This window comes from Phaethon aethereus (genome assembly GCF_964289735.1).
Source record: "Phaethon aethereus genome assembly, chromosome: 12".
In the NCBI taxonomy this organism is placed as follows: domain Eukaryota; kingdom Metazoa; phylum Chordata; class Aves; order Phaethontiformes; family Phaethontidae; genus Phaethon; species Phaethon aethereus.
Window position 1 is genome coordinate 1857463 of NC_138588.1, and position 15676 is coordinate 1873138.

General features: G+C 41.6%; 1 protein-coding gene across 2 annotated transcripts in view; it reads right to left on the reverse strand.

Annotated features, from left to right (window-relative positions):
* MAP2K5 (mitogen-activated protein kinase kinase 5) overlaps positions 1 to 15676 on the reverse strand; it is a 139816-nt gene that overhangs the window by 72886 nt on the left and 51254 nt on the right. For both annotated transcript variants that reach the window (XM_082005337.1, XM_082005336.1), the window contains exons 10-13: positions 14333 to 14401; positions 14159 to 14240; positions 10199 to 10260; positions 3817 to 3865 (exon numbers count right to left, since the gene is read on the reverse strand). In XM_082005337.1, coding sequence (XP_081861463.1) covers positions 3817 to 3865; positions 10199 to 10260; positions 14159 to 14240; positions 14333 to 14401 — 262 coding nt within the window. The remainder of the gene's footprint in view (positions 1 to 3816; positions 3866 to 10198; positions 10261 to 14158; positions 14241 to 14332; positions 14402 to 15676) is intronic.

The window sequence follows — 15676 nt, forward strand, 5'->3', positions numbered from 1 at the left end:
ACTGTCAGAGGTTCAGCTTTTTGAACACCAAACACTTCCGTCATCTTGTTTTATTAAAAAGCAAACAGATTAATGATTGTGGGGGGAAAAAAAAAAAACACACAGATTTTAAAAAGCTGTTTTTAAAAATATACAGCCGCAATACGCCAGGTTCAAGGGAGACAAGAGGTACAAAAGCACAGTTTTAGCTGCAGACATCTCACAGACCATTACTGTTAACAAAGTGAAGCTGCTGGAAGAATCAAAATATTTTCTTGCCATAACGACCTCATCAACATGCTTTTTGCAGAGGCCAGGGTTGTTTTTTTTTTAAATACACTCAAGTGGTCCATGAGTGGGCATGTATGTGTTTAGCTATACATATAGAAACGCAAGCATGTATGTATGTATGTGTATACACACATACACATGCCCTAGTATTTTTGTTCATGCTTCATTATCCATGGCAGTAATGCCGATTAATTCTCACAAAGCTAAAAAAGCAGGGGGGGAAAAGTCAAATACGCTGCTCTGTTCGCCTTTGGTGAAATCCTCAGCAAACTATGGCTCCTGCTGAGAAGATGGGAACGCTCCCCGTCCATATGGCACGAGTGCCTGTCCCTACCAACCAGCACCCCTCTGCTCCAGTTAGCTCGACCTCGCACACCACAAACCAGAAAACACTTCCAAAAACTCTGTCACAAATTTAAAACCTAGTCAGAAACCAAGGTCCCCAAAGAGTGCAATACACGCTGGCCCCCAGTACGCAGTCATGCACACAAATACAGATCAGTACAATTAAACACAAGCGGGTAACATTTATTTCATGCTTTTCCTTTAATAAAGAGGTGCGAACAGAGGAAAACATAGCAGATAAAATTCATACGGTCTATACTTATTCTTGAACTTAACAGATTTTGGTTTGTCTTTACACAAACTTTGACTTTGTACATGATTAGACTTGTTTAATTGCTAATTCTGTTTTAAATCTAAGTTAATTTCTCATTACCCTTCCATTTCTACTTCTTATCCTCTGGGGAAAAGAGCACACTTATCATTGGGACATTCTCACATCTTCCAAAGAAGTGGGGTAGGTGTTAATCTTATGTTTATGTTTGATGTGGGTGTGATGACTACGACTACAGCTTTGGGTTTATTAATATGCACGGCTATCACCTCATTAGTTGCAAGGTTTGTTTTGAAGTTAAGCTGTAATATTTGCTGAAATGTCTGATCTGGAATAAAAGACTTGCTCATTGTTTGTTTCCTTCACTTTAATCCGTGCTCTAGTCACAAACCGTTGTTTGCTGCACTGCCTTACACAGCTTCTTCACGATGATCGCTTCTCCCCCTTCGTTATCACCGCGGCGGAAATTCTTGACTTCTTAGCCTCGGCGAGCTTCCCGCGTGCTCTGCTCTACATCTGACAGCAAGGCAGTCAGGGTTAAATTTTCTTTCATTCACCTCTGATGCATTAAAACCAGTAGACAGCTGAAGGAGATAACTTTGAGAAACAGGCATCTTCCTTGCACTGTATTACCCTGCATCCATTTTTAAGATCGAGAAGTACACACACACGGTCTGTATCTTAAAAATGGGTGCGGAGTAACACTGAAAACCAATCCCTTGAGGAAGCTCTGCTGAAGCCTGGAATGCTAGCTATCCCCTCCGTGGCATTCTGCAGTGCTCTTCTCACCTTGGTCAACCTGGCAACAGGCCAAGGCCAGAAAAACCTGAAGTGTGATGAAAAATCAGTTTCTCCGCTTTTCTTTAGACCATAGCAAGGACCATACATAATTCATCAAAAACTCAGAGCTGCTCTTCAATCAAGGCAATGAAACCCATACAGAAGGGGAGATTTTGTTTTCCTGGCAAAGCAAAAATCAGCCTCAGGTTCCAAATTTACAGCGAACAACAATAAGATGTTACAGTTAGAGTATTTATGTTTGACCACAACGCCCTCTCCAAATCACATTCAGTAGGTGGCCAGAATCTTTAACGAAAAAATTAAAAATGAAAAAAAAAAAAAAAAAAAATTTCAAACCTGCTTTTTCTTTTCAGGTGTTACAAAAGCACGGCAAAGACCGCGTAGCCTATACATAGCAATACCCAGCCATGATGCTCCTGCTGCTTTTTCTTTTGTATTTATTCTGACAATCGCTGTGGCAGCTCTGGTATCCAGACTGCTCATCCTCTCGCTGAGAGCGGACGGAGCTGATAAATCTCTGCATCTGGCAACATTCAGGCTAGTAGGTGAAATGTTTAAACCACCAACAGAAATGAAGCCTCCTTGGTAACCTGCGTCTGCACTGACTTGGTCACAGACTCTGGGTTATTTCTGTTCTTCTAATCCAGCGGCAGCCTCGGTCACACATCAGCAGCCTTAGCGTTTCACTTGTCCTCTAATCAGGGGTGACGAAGCCAAGTCCTTACTTGATCTCTACTCACTCTTCTGGCCACGGCCCTCTTGCTCCCACCCAGGAGAGAGCCCGTGCTCTCACGTCAGAGCCATCGCCCAGGCGCGAGGTGCTGCGAGACCGAGGAGGACTTGAAGCCCGCGCTCCGTTGCGCAGCCGCTCGCTGCGCCGTTCCACAAAGGAAGGCTCGCTCTCCTCCTCCACTACAAGCTCTCCACAAAAGCCTGAGGACAGTCTGAGCCTAGGCTCCAAGGAGGAGCAGGACCTCAATACGTACTGGTAATTAGCGTTTCCTACTGGCTTGTTCTCCCCCCTCAGCGCAGATTTTGCGATGAGTCTCCAGAGGCGCGCGACGCCTCGCGCTGATCACGCCAGGCCACCGGGCGCCCGACCCGGGCGTTTCTCATCCCCTTGCCGGAGCCTCGCAGCTCCTTCTCAGCCACTCCGCAGCCAGAAGAAACCGTCTTACCTATTCGGTTTGCAACTTAGAATTTTCTACGTGCCTCTCTACTTTACGCTGCTCTTTCAATCACAAACGATGCCGGTTACTGCATGCTCCAACTGTGCACACGGGCTGAGTGAGCAGATGGGTTAAATTAAACAGTATTGTTAGCAACATCAGGAACCAGAGCGGTTACTTTCAGACACTTTAGAAACATTATAAATGTAATGAGTTTCTCTCTTTTTGTTTTTTTTTTTTTTTTTGGAGGGGGGTGTGTGGTAGCGGTGGTGTAGGGGGAAGGGCTTCTTTGTTCTTTAAACAGTATTTTCCACTCTTTCCAGAACTGACACTGTTTTTGAAAGTTAATTCTGATATACTAGAACTTACCACGATAGGTAAATTTTAAACAAAATGTAACAACAGCAAAAAGCAAGAAATAAATGAGAAGCTTAAAAAAAATACAGATTAGCTTCAGGAAAGAGAATAAGCAGCAAAACTGGAAAATGCCTTATGTCTAAGCAGGCTTAAGTTTCTTTACTTATTCTTGACCACGTTAGAGGACGGTGGGCCGTAATTTTAGAGATCTGAGACTCTAGCAACGCTTGTGGCTGTCATGTGAGATTTCTGAAGTACACAAGAAAATTCATTATCTATCTTCTCTTTTCAGTACTAGTCAAACATCTGATTTTCCTCACTGATGCTTCTACTGGGCACCTGTTTATAACCGTAAGCATCTAAATCTCTATAAAATTCATTTCTCTCTTTAGGCTTTTTCTTTGTAGGGGAGGAGGGAGGGCAATAAAAGAGAACAGCACTAAAAACATTTTATCAGAAAATCTGCAAGGCTAATGAGTAAGACTCATTCTGCCTTACTCCACTGGAATCAAACCAGATTTTACTATGGTCCTCTGCAGAAAGTGTTGTTAAAATAAAATAACATGGTATTTCATTGGAAAACAGAAAACATCTGTTACTCACCTCTGTGTAAAATCTTTAGACTCCATAAATAGGTAAGGCCTTTCACAACCTGAATTTGAGAGAAAAAGCGACAACACACATTAAAGATCACTGGTAAGAAACGCTACACGTCTCAGCTGGCGCGAGTCGTTAAAGACACGGGTTCCCATGAAGAATGGAGCCGGGACCACGAAAAGGTGAGACAAAGCATCCTTTCCAAAGGGTTGCAGGACATAGACAAACCCCTGCTGCAAACTATGCAGCAACAGGTTCTTTAGGAACACATGAATAAACTTCTTCCCAGGATCTGTATGATGAAGTCAGATGGGCTTATACCGAATCCCTGTAGATATTTCAACGTATTTTTAATTAATCTATCTTTGCTGGGGTGTTAAAAAATCATGAAAGACAAAGTACTTAATGATTTGTCCTCTTGCAACAAAAGCAACCCTGTGAAACTAAAGGCAAGAAGATAAAATCTCTAACTGCTGCTTCTACTTCATCTTCCCTTTCTTTCCATTTGGTGCATCTGTACTTTTTCCACCTTTACTTTCTATGCTTTTACTTACTCAATGCAAATGCTGAACATTTCTTCTTGAGCTATACAATCTGCCTTACTGTTCTGATCACTCATCCTGGACCAAACGCAAGCCTTACTCTATCCCATAGCCCCAGAAAGTACAATTGGGAGCCCTAAAAGATAAGAACTGGGGCAGACTTTGGCCTGCTATTCCTGAATTTGTTCCTTCCACGAGCTAAACCGTTAAAACCAAACTCAAAAACCTGTTAGTCCAGGACTACACTGGAACGCCTTACCTATGAGATGCCTTTTAATGAAAATTCGTAGGACATGCATTTGGACTACGAACGCAGGCATATTTCCAAAGCAACAACCCACGACACGTCCTTACACGGAATACGTACATACGGCTCTTCCAGACCTGACGAGATCATCACCGGATCCAACTGCCCCTCCACCTTCTATATACAGTAGGATTATAATAGCCCCAAATTAAACGAGCCCTTCAGTCAACTCCCTAAGAAAGCACCTGGCTATTACAAGTTATCCTCTCTGCAATTTTTTTTCCTGTAAAGTAATTAAACCCCACTTGTTGCATTTTTAACATTGTAATTTTCCCCCTAGATTTACTACTTCTACAAGCCCAGAGAACTAACAAGAATCAAAAAACATATTTCTACTACTGCTTACTTTTTACCCAAACCACCCCTGCTGTCAGCCAGCTTTTTTAATACGGCAAATATTTTTTTATGAAGTTTCCATCTATGAGACGGCATTTCATTCATTTGCCTGAGACGCCTTCTTTGTGCATCCCCAGAACAACAAAGCATTTCTGACATTTGTAAAGTTGTATGAGTTCTGCAGACAAAACAATTACATTCTTTTCACTGTCCAAGTAGACTGAAATGAAATTACTTCTGTTACAGTGATCATGCAGAAGTGCTAAAAATCCGATACAGCCTCGAAGCAGATAGCTTTGAGCAGATAGCTTTCAGGTACCTGAAAAGCATGATTTTCAGCCTTCCTATTGGATTAGAAAAACTCTTTTAAAAATTTCTTCTGTAACCAAAAATAACGTCAGTGGAATCTGAATCTCTTTTGTAAAGCAAATAATGACCCCAGATCCCCAGAAAATTGCCCTAGGCGGCAATTCCTCAGCGTTAAACTCACACTCCACACTATCTCATGGCCTCAGATGGCAATTACCTGTAACAAAAGGCCTTAGTCAAATTCTGCATGCCCAGCAGTGTGGCCTTGTTCACGTTAGCCTTTCAACAAGCCAAACAGGGGAATTCTACTTACACAGCATTTTGACAGAAGAAAAAGAAAAAAAGAAGTATCGATGCAAAAATGAATAAAGGGAGCGCAACATTTCAAGCTTCCTCCAGTGGTTTAAGTGATTTTGAGAATAGTAAGCTTTGATTATTAAACATATAGACTATTTAAAAATCTTTAAAATACTTATAAAATTATTTCATTTATTTTAAAGCATGTGTTCGCAGAAAGAAAAGGGAACATTTCCTACAGAAAAAAAATCAACAGCTGTGAGTTATTAGACATCTTTATTATGGAACATGTGCTGAATAAGCAGAAGACACAATATTAAACAAACTCCCACACTCCGATTCTCTCAGCATCAGTGTACAAAGGAATGAAAAGAGTTTCTCCCTTTTTCCTGGGCTGCAAATAAGCTCACCGGAGCCCCTCAGATGGGCTAACCTAGCGTGAAGAACTGTTACTCGCTTACCTTACATTTCCCTATTAGGGAAGGACTCTTAAGTATTAAATATTATTCTAAAATGGTGCTGGAACAGAGTATCTTTTGATTGAACACCTAGCAGGAATTATTGGTATTCAGTAAAGCAGGTTTTACAACAATGACTTGACAAAGCCTTGACACAAAAAGTACTTCTACCTGCTGTCAATCACTCGCTCTCTTGACAGTTCAAGTGCACATCCTTTCAGGGAGAACTTCAATCAACATTAGCACTCAAAATACAGTGCACAATGTCACTGCTTCAGAAATTGAAGTGAAAATAAATGCGTGAAGTGGCAAGCAAAGCTAGAACAGATTTTACATCGGCAGACCCAAATAAGTACACACCAGTGTGAAAACGGGAGCGACCACAACGTCACGCTGGCGTTCCCAAGATACACTTCCTTTGGGAAAACACACCGGCCTTTCACACAAATAAGGAACACGAGAAAGAAGAGCGAGGTCTCCTTTGCGTTGACACTGTCTCATACAGGCACGCAGGATGAATTTTATGATGAAGGCAGAGATCCTTCCAGCTTCTCGGGGACTCAAGTCTCAGCAGACTCTACCTCTCTTTTACCAATTTATCCTGCCCCTGAAAAAACAGTGCTTCTCTCCAAGCCCTGGCAAATGCTTTCCTCCTTTAGGGATTTCTTTTCACTGACTTGCTTTATTTTCAGCATTCTGTCTTTCAGCCGCAAACCTCCCCCCCTCTTTGCTCCTCAAAAAAAAATAACCAAGAGTATCACACTCGGCAAAACATTCCTGCTATTTCAGCTTGAAAGATGATTGTCCATCACAATTAATGGTGATCACTTCTTCAATGGGAAACGGGTAAGAAGAATGCAAAAGAACTGTTTACAGACCACATCTATTCTACGTGACTCTCTGATATCCTTCTCAGCAGACAAGGTTCACATCAGAAGAAATAGTGACAGTCGCTATTGCCAGAAGATGTCCGATTGTCTCAGCAGACAAAACTCTCCTCTGGTTCCTGCCAGACCATGAGAAAGGCTGATTGGGAGGGGAGTGTACGAGAAAGCAAGCACCACATGTACCCGCTAAGCAGTGCGTTGCGGGTATCCGCTACGTATTTAGGCGTATTTCAAGGAAATGAGTGAGAAACGAGTAGTAACATCGTCCTATCCTCCTGGCTACAGAAAGTCAGGGTTGTGGAGAAAGGGACGGCTCTCAGGTAGTTCAGTCCCAGCCTGCGGAGAGCAAAGAGTGCAAAGAAATGACCTTGAGTACAACTCAGTGTTTAATTGAGCAAGTGGAGCGCAGGGGCAACCTGCTCCCTTTGCCGTTTTGAGCAGACAGAGATCTTGTTCTAGACCAGCTGGAATTTCCTGCGCCTGTCGTGCTCATTGCTGTGAGTAAGGACAACCGTTTTTAAGGGCTGCCAGTCCACTGCTTTGCATGATGATTAAATTTGTATAACAAGAAAGGAAGCAAGAAAATCATCAAGTTGGAGCGAGAGGAATGCTGGGATGCTGCTAAATGGCTCTACATGCCTGCACCGTTTTCCTCTGGAAATGGTTTCACTAAAAAACTTCTACAAATATAACAAAAGGGTATTCTAATTAACAGATGTGCAGGTCACACATATTATTAAGCAGCTTACAATAGAGTAATGCATTGTACATGTCTCGGGAGAATAAAAGACAAATGACTCTGTGTACACGGTGCGAGGAAGGTAGAAAGAAAACACACAGACCGGGGAGAAAAAAAAAAAAAGACTACAGAAGCTCCAGATTTTGTCCACAGAATCCATCCACGTGAGCTCCAGCTTTTGTTTGACATTCTCCTCCTCATCAGTACATGAACAGAAATCCTCCAGGCTTTGGGTAATCTTCCCAAGCTGTCCGGGGCGGGGATTACGGTGTCTGTGTACAGTACTTGGCAAAAAGGTGCCCCAACCCACAAAATGGGCTGCTGGGCTCTACTGAAACGTCAGACACCGAGATGCAGGGTAGCCATTTGTGTAGACTTAAAGGAGCCATTCCTGCTGCCACTGATAAATTAGAGAGAAAACAAAGGCTTTCGCTGCCTCCTTCCAACACGTCTACTATGGCAATCGAGTGAAAAATCAGCACCAGAGCAGAGGACGCTGCCAGTGCTGGTTCAGTCTCAGTGCACGCCTTCTGTTACGGAGACGCGGGAGGAAGGGGCGAGTTGCTTCTCTGAAGGCACCCGCTCCTTGCTTCACCCCTTTACTGACCCCCTGCACTGCACTGGGCACGGGACAGGCTCCTAAAGCCGCAAATAAAATAACTAGGAAAAGTTAAGTATCAGCACACTGTCCATGTCAGGGAGTCATGCTCACTAACTAACAGATTTGTAAAGAGATGACCCTGCAGGTGAACAAAAAAAAATATATATCAAGACATAAAAGATGAGGCTGAAGCACCACCGTTAGGGATAAGAAAAATTGGAAGAGAACATCTGCAGAATACCAAGCCAGGTGCGCTGAGGAGGATGGGGGAGAGGAGAGACAAAAGCAAGTAAGGAAATTCTAAGGTTAGTGTGGATGTATTAAATGCACAACACGAAGTGAGATAAGAAAAAGGAGGAGGAACAAGCATCTGAAGAAATGCTTGAAGGCCCATCCCCATATTATTACACTATATTATTACACTATACACATCCTATTTAGCGTCAGGAATACAAGGACACCGTGAGCAACTTATCATTCATTGCTCCATAGGGAAGAAGAGATGAAACGTTTTTAGTCTGAACTGAAGGTGAAAAGCATTCAAATTCCTAAGAAACTGCTAGGCTATATAATGAGCGGATTTGAAGCTACTTAGAGGAAACAGCATCAGAGAAGGATGTTCATCACCCTGGGCAGGCCACACAAATTAAGAGAAAGTAGAGCTGTGAATTACAATGAACAGAGACTAAATAGCTGCCTGTGTTGGATTAAAGGATTTAAATTGTCAGCTTGATGTATAATGAATGTGAAAACCCAGCACTTAATTAAATGGCACATGATAGAATAACTTTGTTATGCTTTAAACTGCTTAAGTTATCAAAGTATCCCTTATATTTAGCAATTGTTTAGCAGTATCTCTCTCCCTTGTGAGATCCACTAAGACATTGGTCATCTACCCTGTGTTCAGCTGTGGCAAAATACGGAACTTTTCTTTACTTTTTTTTTTTGTTCTGTAATCCGAGTTTCCGACCATGGCTAGTGGATTTCCAGCACCGCAAAGTCACTGAATGCTGCCAAGACACACGATGGGCTACCAGGTTGCTCCAAGGATCCCACTGTCAACACCTTGCTACCAAACTGAGTAGACACTGGGGATTGATAGTTTCTTCCCAGACCGCAGACCAGCTCCCTGCTCACCATCCCTAAAACGCCTGTTGGGTCTTCAGCCGTGCCTGCTCACGTGTGAAGGGTCCCAGCGCAGGGGTGAGAGAGCAGCCCGTGCCCAGGCAGCCTTTGTCAGGCCTGGCTTGTGCCAGATAAAAACTGCAGCCTCCTCCTTATCTGCCTTAAGGAGCACATCTGCCACAGGGGAAGACAGAAAACGTGTTCTGCCATTGCATTTTGATAACAGGAACTGACAATTTTTCAACCTGGGAAGCAAATCTAATTGAGTTATTTTGTACAGAATGAGGACAGTTAGAATGGAAATTACACAAGAGACTCAGCAGAAGCCAGATGAGGGATCACCACAAGGGCTAGGACAGGGCTTCTGAATCACTTTTTAAAGGAATCGTGTAACACTGAAGGACTCAAAAGCCAAATAAAGGCGATTAAGAGGACTGCTCCCATCCTACAAGGGTTGATATGAAGAAACATGACCACACAGTTCTCCAGCTAATTCATGATCTTCTTTTCTTATCCTAGTCAATTTATCACATCCTTTTACGTTTCTTGAGCCTCTGGCAACTCATGTGCTGGTCATTCAAAAGGAAGGCTTCCTTAACCCCGGTGTCCTTGTGCACACAGGATGGTCAGGAAGAGCACGAGATAGGAAGGACCTTCCCTTTTACGCAGACACGATGAGGACACGGGTCCTGGAGATGACTCAGCGTCCCAGAGGGGCACGTGCACGCTCAAATCAGAGATGTGTTACATGCACAATCAAAAAACTGAAAGAGAAAAAAGTACTTACAGCTACTGCTATTCTTCCGAGTACATGTTCTGGAATTTTTCGATAAACATCCAAAGAACCCCCTGCAGGGACAAACAAAATGTGCTTAGGTAACACAAAATGAAATACTGCCCTAGATTTGAAGTCACAAGGGTTTTCTAGGCCTTGGTTATTAATAAAAACACAATCAATGATATAACAATAACTGTGTCAGAAATAACTGACCTTAAAAACCTACCAAACTCTGAATAAACACATGAAACAGTTCTCAGGTCTCTCTTCACCCACGTTACTTATTTTTCCTTGCAGCTTTAATACCAGAACTCCTTTTAGGTAACCTCCCAGTCACAGGACTGAATATTGGGAGAACTCAAAATCACCAGGCTTGGTGTAACTTCCCAGGAATAACAGAGTCATCCCAAAAAGCAACAGTGGACTTCAAAGTCTGAAGCATCCTAGCCCTTGTCCCCAAAATCCGGTGCTAACATTACATGGTATCTGATACAATGCTTAGATATATGCTTAAAGCTGTTGCCTCCTGATGATCAAACCGGTGAACTTTTGGTTGAGCGTGGCAGTCTGTGTCCACACTGATGTCTGAAAATGGAAGACAAGGAGGTCCTGGGCAAGCAGATAAGTTTTGCCAGTAAATTCCAGCATGGGGCAAAACTTACTGTCTGGCATAACCCCGTCCAGCCAGCATCATACGTTCATGGAAAGAGAGAAACCAAAGTCCTCCTAATCCCCAAGGGATTGGGAAGGACTGTTTCCTTTACCTTCCACACAGGAGACTCATGATCAATCCAGTGTTAAAAATGTCCCCGGAGTGAAATACAAATTCTTGGGCAAGAAAGTAAATTTAAAATTGAGAATTAAAAATATCCAGTTAGAAGGGGGGGGGGGAAGAAAGGACAAGCAAGTTCCAGGCAGAGCATATTACACTTAGCTTGCAAGAGCATGTTGTCTTATTCAAGGCTTGAGGTTCTCAGAAGTGCTCAGCACTGATCTAACTCTGCTCTGTGTAGCATATGGATTTTACTGATGGACACCACTGGGAAAAGAGTTAGGCCAATTCCCAGCAATTAAGAAAACTACACCTTGTACTTTGCTTATGGTTCAGTTTTTAAAAGTAAAAGCCATTCATTCTGAAATGCAGCAATCCAAAGAAGTCACAAGGTCCTTACTCCAGTCTTCAGCCTCAATTACACAATAGTTCTTATTTCCACTATACTCCTTACTCTAATCATTGGGGTTTTGTGGTGGTGGTTGGTTTTTTCCCCTCATTTTCCTCATCACATCTACTGTCAGAAATACAGTATGTGTTTGTCTTTGCTGATGTGGCTTTGATTCCAGATCATTGAAACTACTATTCGTTCATCAAGTTTAATCTTTCAACTTACACTCTCCACACTGCCTGTGGATTATAATGAACCTCAGTTTTAAAAGTAAATGTAAGTACTATTTAATAGAAATAAGAGTATGTAGCGTCACAGATACCTACTGCTCATTACAAAAGCCAAACAGAAGGTGGTGGTAAGGCAGGGAATTCCTGTTAATGCTTATAACTCATCCTTAAATCTTGGACAAAAAAACAAACTGCTACATCTTGCTATTACAGATGTCACTAAAGGTAATACTGTTCGAAAAATTAAGGAAGGTATCTTTTTGCAACCAATCAGGGAAATCTATCATTTTTCCATGGAGAAAAAAATTCTATAGCGGACAACATTTCCAAATCCAAATATATAATGTTAGCTCCCATATCTACGTTAGACATCTAGGGACCGTCTGATAACCTGCACCTCTCGCTGCTTTTAAGGGGAATTTAGCGCGTGTTCCGCAGTTTTAAGGAAAAGAGGCAACAACATAAGTAAAAGGCAACAGTGCATTTTGCCGTCTTTAGAAGAACATCATCGTTATTATAAATGTAAAAGGGCAAAGATTAGAAAGCCTCATTTCACATCTCTGTTGCTCTTTACGATCAATTGGCAGGTGGGAGGGTGATCCAGGTCTATTTGCAGGCTTGGAGTTACTTTCTCCTGCTTGCAGGTGCCAGGAAAGAACCAATACATGCACATTTTCCCTGTGTGTACCCCTCAGTCATGAGTACCCCAAAAGATGCAGATCCACCTGTATCTAGGTAATTCATAAAGGAAAAACCCATGTTTTGCAATATGGTACAGGATACAACCGGGCAAACAAGAGTCACGGGATATGGATTCAGGGAATATTACAAACTGGCCTAAGACAGTCAGAAGGGCTAAAAATTTGTCAAGGTTAAAGCTGTTCATCGGCAGGATGAGAAAGTATTTTTTCGTATCTTTACCTGCATCCTTAGGCATCAAAATTAAAGGTCTGGGGGAAGAAAAAAAGGCAAGGTCCCTTTATTTGCATTTTGTTCTTCCTTTAAATGATTGCTGTTGCTTTCTGCCAGAAGGAGCGCACGACATGAGGCAGATCAGAGGTCATCTCCAGTATAATTCCAAGTAATTTGTGCATGGTCAGTAAACACCATCGTTGTGCAACATCATGAGGGATGCATACCCTAAGGGCTTAAATATTTTCAAACAAGAATTCAGAACTGCAAGCAGTTATGTCCGTCATTTTTAAAAATCTCTGAATTAATAGGAGCATACATACTCTAGGCAGAGGCATGTTTTGGCATGAGCAGACGCTTCCTTACTGCACCGACTCCTGCTTAACCCAGGCTTGCAAGTCTGAGTGCAATTGCAAGGACAGAACAGAGAAATGGCTAATAGTCACACAGCATGAGAACAGCAAAGAATTCAACTTGTGCTTTCTGTTGAATAAATATAATACTTTATGGAAAAATCGGAGAGAATACTCATGCTTGGAAACAGGGCACAATGATCACTGGGACAGAGCCAGTAAGTGTAAAAAGAGAGAAATAGCAGTAATAACAGACCATTTTAACAGGGAGAAAACAAAATGCACCATAAACCCCTAAAGGGTTTTATCCATGGTCCCCGTCAGAAAGAAAGAAGCTACTCAACGATGCTTAATGGTACACAATTTGGCTTTGGAAGTTTTCCTGCCAGAAAGCCTTCCCTCCATAGCAAATTACCTGCGAGATCCTTACTTCTTTATATCCAGTTTAACTGAACGTTTGTGAAAAACCTGGATAGCGCATAAATGCTGGCTCATAAGAAAATCCTGGAGAGAGTAATAGACTATCACTTGTAACAACAGCGCGATGTTCAAAGTTGAACGCTGTGAAGGGGGTTCTTGTGCACAAGACACAAAGGGACTGCATCTGTCGTGAGACACGCTCTCAGGACCGATACGCAAAGGGCAGCAACGATTATAAATTGCTGTAATTAGTACACTTTTCCTGCCTTTTGTCCAGGAATGCCACACAGCACAAGATTTCAAAGCAAAGTACTAATACATCTCCATAATGACAGTAGCATCAGGTTGTGGGGAAGGGGATACTGTTGGTGTGAAGATTCACATTGGGAGAAATAAGAGTACACTCAAAAAGAAACTCAGTGCAGCACCGCTAAACAGCTGCGTTCGAAAATAATTCCTTGTCTTGCAATTAAGAGACTATTTCCACTGAAAACACATAGGACATTGGGTTAATAGATTTCTTTAAAAGAAAATCTGTTTTGGCTATCAAAACAGTAGAAGTGAGGAACAGCTGTTTTGTCAGCGAGGACAGATTGTATGGAAGACTCAAATATCAAACCACAAATTAAGCTAGCATTTATTTCTGTTCTATTTACATTTTCAATAAAAGCAAGTAAAGTTACACTTGGGAAACTACAGCAAACCATGGAGAATATAACACAATCCCAATACTAACCTTTTTTTTTTTTTTTAAATACCCGCAAATTTATTAATACTTTATATTTTCCAGTCATACTACTGCATTTTGCTCCATTCCGGAAAAGCACATCTTTATATGATTTTTCCATTTACATTCTTAGCAATCAGAAGCACACTAGACACACAACTCACCGTCCATGAACTCTGTACACAATGAAATTCTGTTTTCTACAAAAAAAGCACCATAAAATCCTATGATATATGAGGAGTCACACTGGAAAAAGAAAAGAAAAAGAGAAGCCTGTTTTAAAATTTGTTGTAAGAAGATTATATGCAAGAATAATGCAAATGAGAAAATCTGTATACCTTATAAAGAATTTCTAACTCTGACATTATCTGCTTCTGGAGTTCCAGTGTTATATCTAAGGGTATGACCTAAAATATATTAAAAAAAAAAAAAAAAAGGACATATGATCAGAACTGACACAAAAAGCGAGTGATTCAAATTAACTGAAGATCCATGTATTAATTATCCTTATGTGAGAAAAGAAAAGAGAGGAATAGGTGGAAAAACAGAGCGATGAGCAAAGGAAAGAAATGCAGATGAAAGGACAGACCTCTTTACTTTTAAAAGTTAGTTACAAGTGAACTAAGTTGTACATCCAATTTTATCCATGAAATGTCATAAGGTTTGTGGTTTAACCATTTGACCAAGAGACAAGTTAGAGCTTGAGCACAAGCCCCCGTAATGCCGACCGTGTCCATGTTAACTCTAGGGCTAAGTACGTACTGCAGTACTGAAAGTACCTCGGTGGTGCCCTAAAGGAGTGTCTCTTACCACCACTCTTACAGCTTCAGTTTCTTTATTATTTACCCCCTTTTTAATAGTTATTATTACTATTAATAAAAAAAATCTAAATAAATACTATATTTATTTTAATATCAATTTCCTAACAGGGAAAACTGTTAAATATACAGAAGAAATGCAGATGACAGCAGATGGTACAGATGCTTAGGTAAGCATCGACCAAAGCAACCCTCAAACAACTACCACCAGCCCGGCTTTGAGCGCTCAGAGGCTCAAACCAGCCGCTCACTGCCATGCTCCTCTGCTGCTTCCCTCATCCATGCCCTCATTTCTCACCATTTCGAGCCAGGCTGCTCACCAGGACTGAAGTACCAAGCGCTGCAGTGAAGGTGGGATGCACCGTCTGGAGTTACAAGTTTTCGGGACCCTCTTTAATAAGGATGCTGGTGCCGACAGAACCAGCATTGAAAGTCAACTTTACCAAACAGTTCTTTGCCATGATTATGTGAAGACTTGCACACTCAATTATTAAGTACTACTATATAACCCAAAATGGACTCCAAATGCATCTAGCCAGACTCAGTCTGCTACCACACAGTATTTCACAGTTTAATACTTCAAGCTAGAGGGAAACAAAACCTAGGCAATTTGCAGAATTAGCAGAATAAGTATTATAGGCTGCATATACTGCTGACGAAACAAAATATAGAGAGATCGTTTCCAAACACATGCATTTTACAGTATCAAAATCTGTCTAAAAGAAAAAACGATAACCTGTTTCTATCAAGAGTTTGCTTTAGGGTTATTTATAAAAGCTGTCACTAAACTAAATTGTAAGTGTAATACAGGGCTGCCAAGAAACGTTTAACACACTTGTCTAGATCAATAATCATTTGCCAACA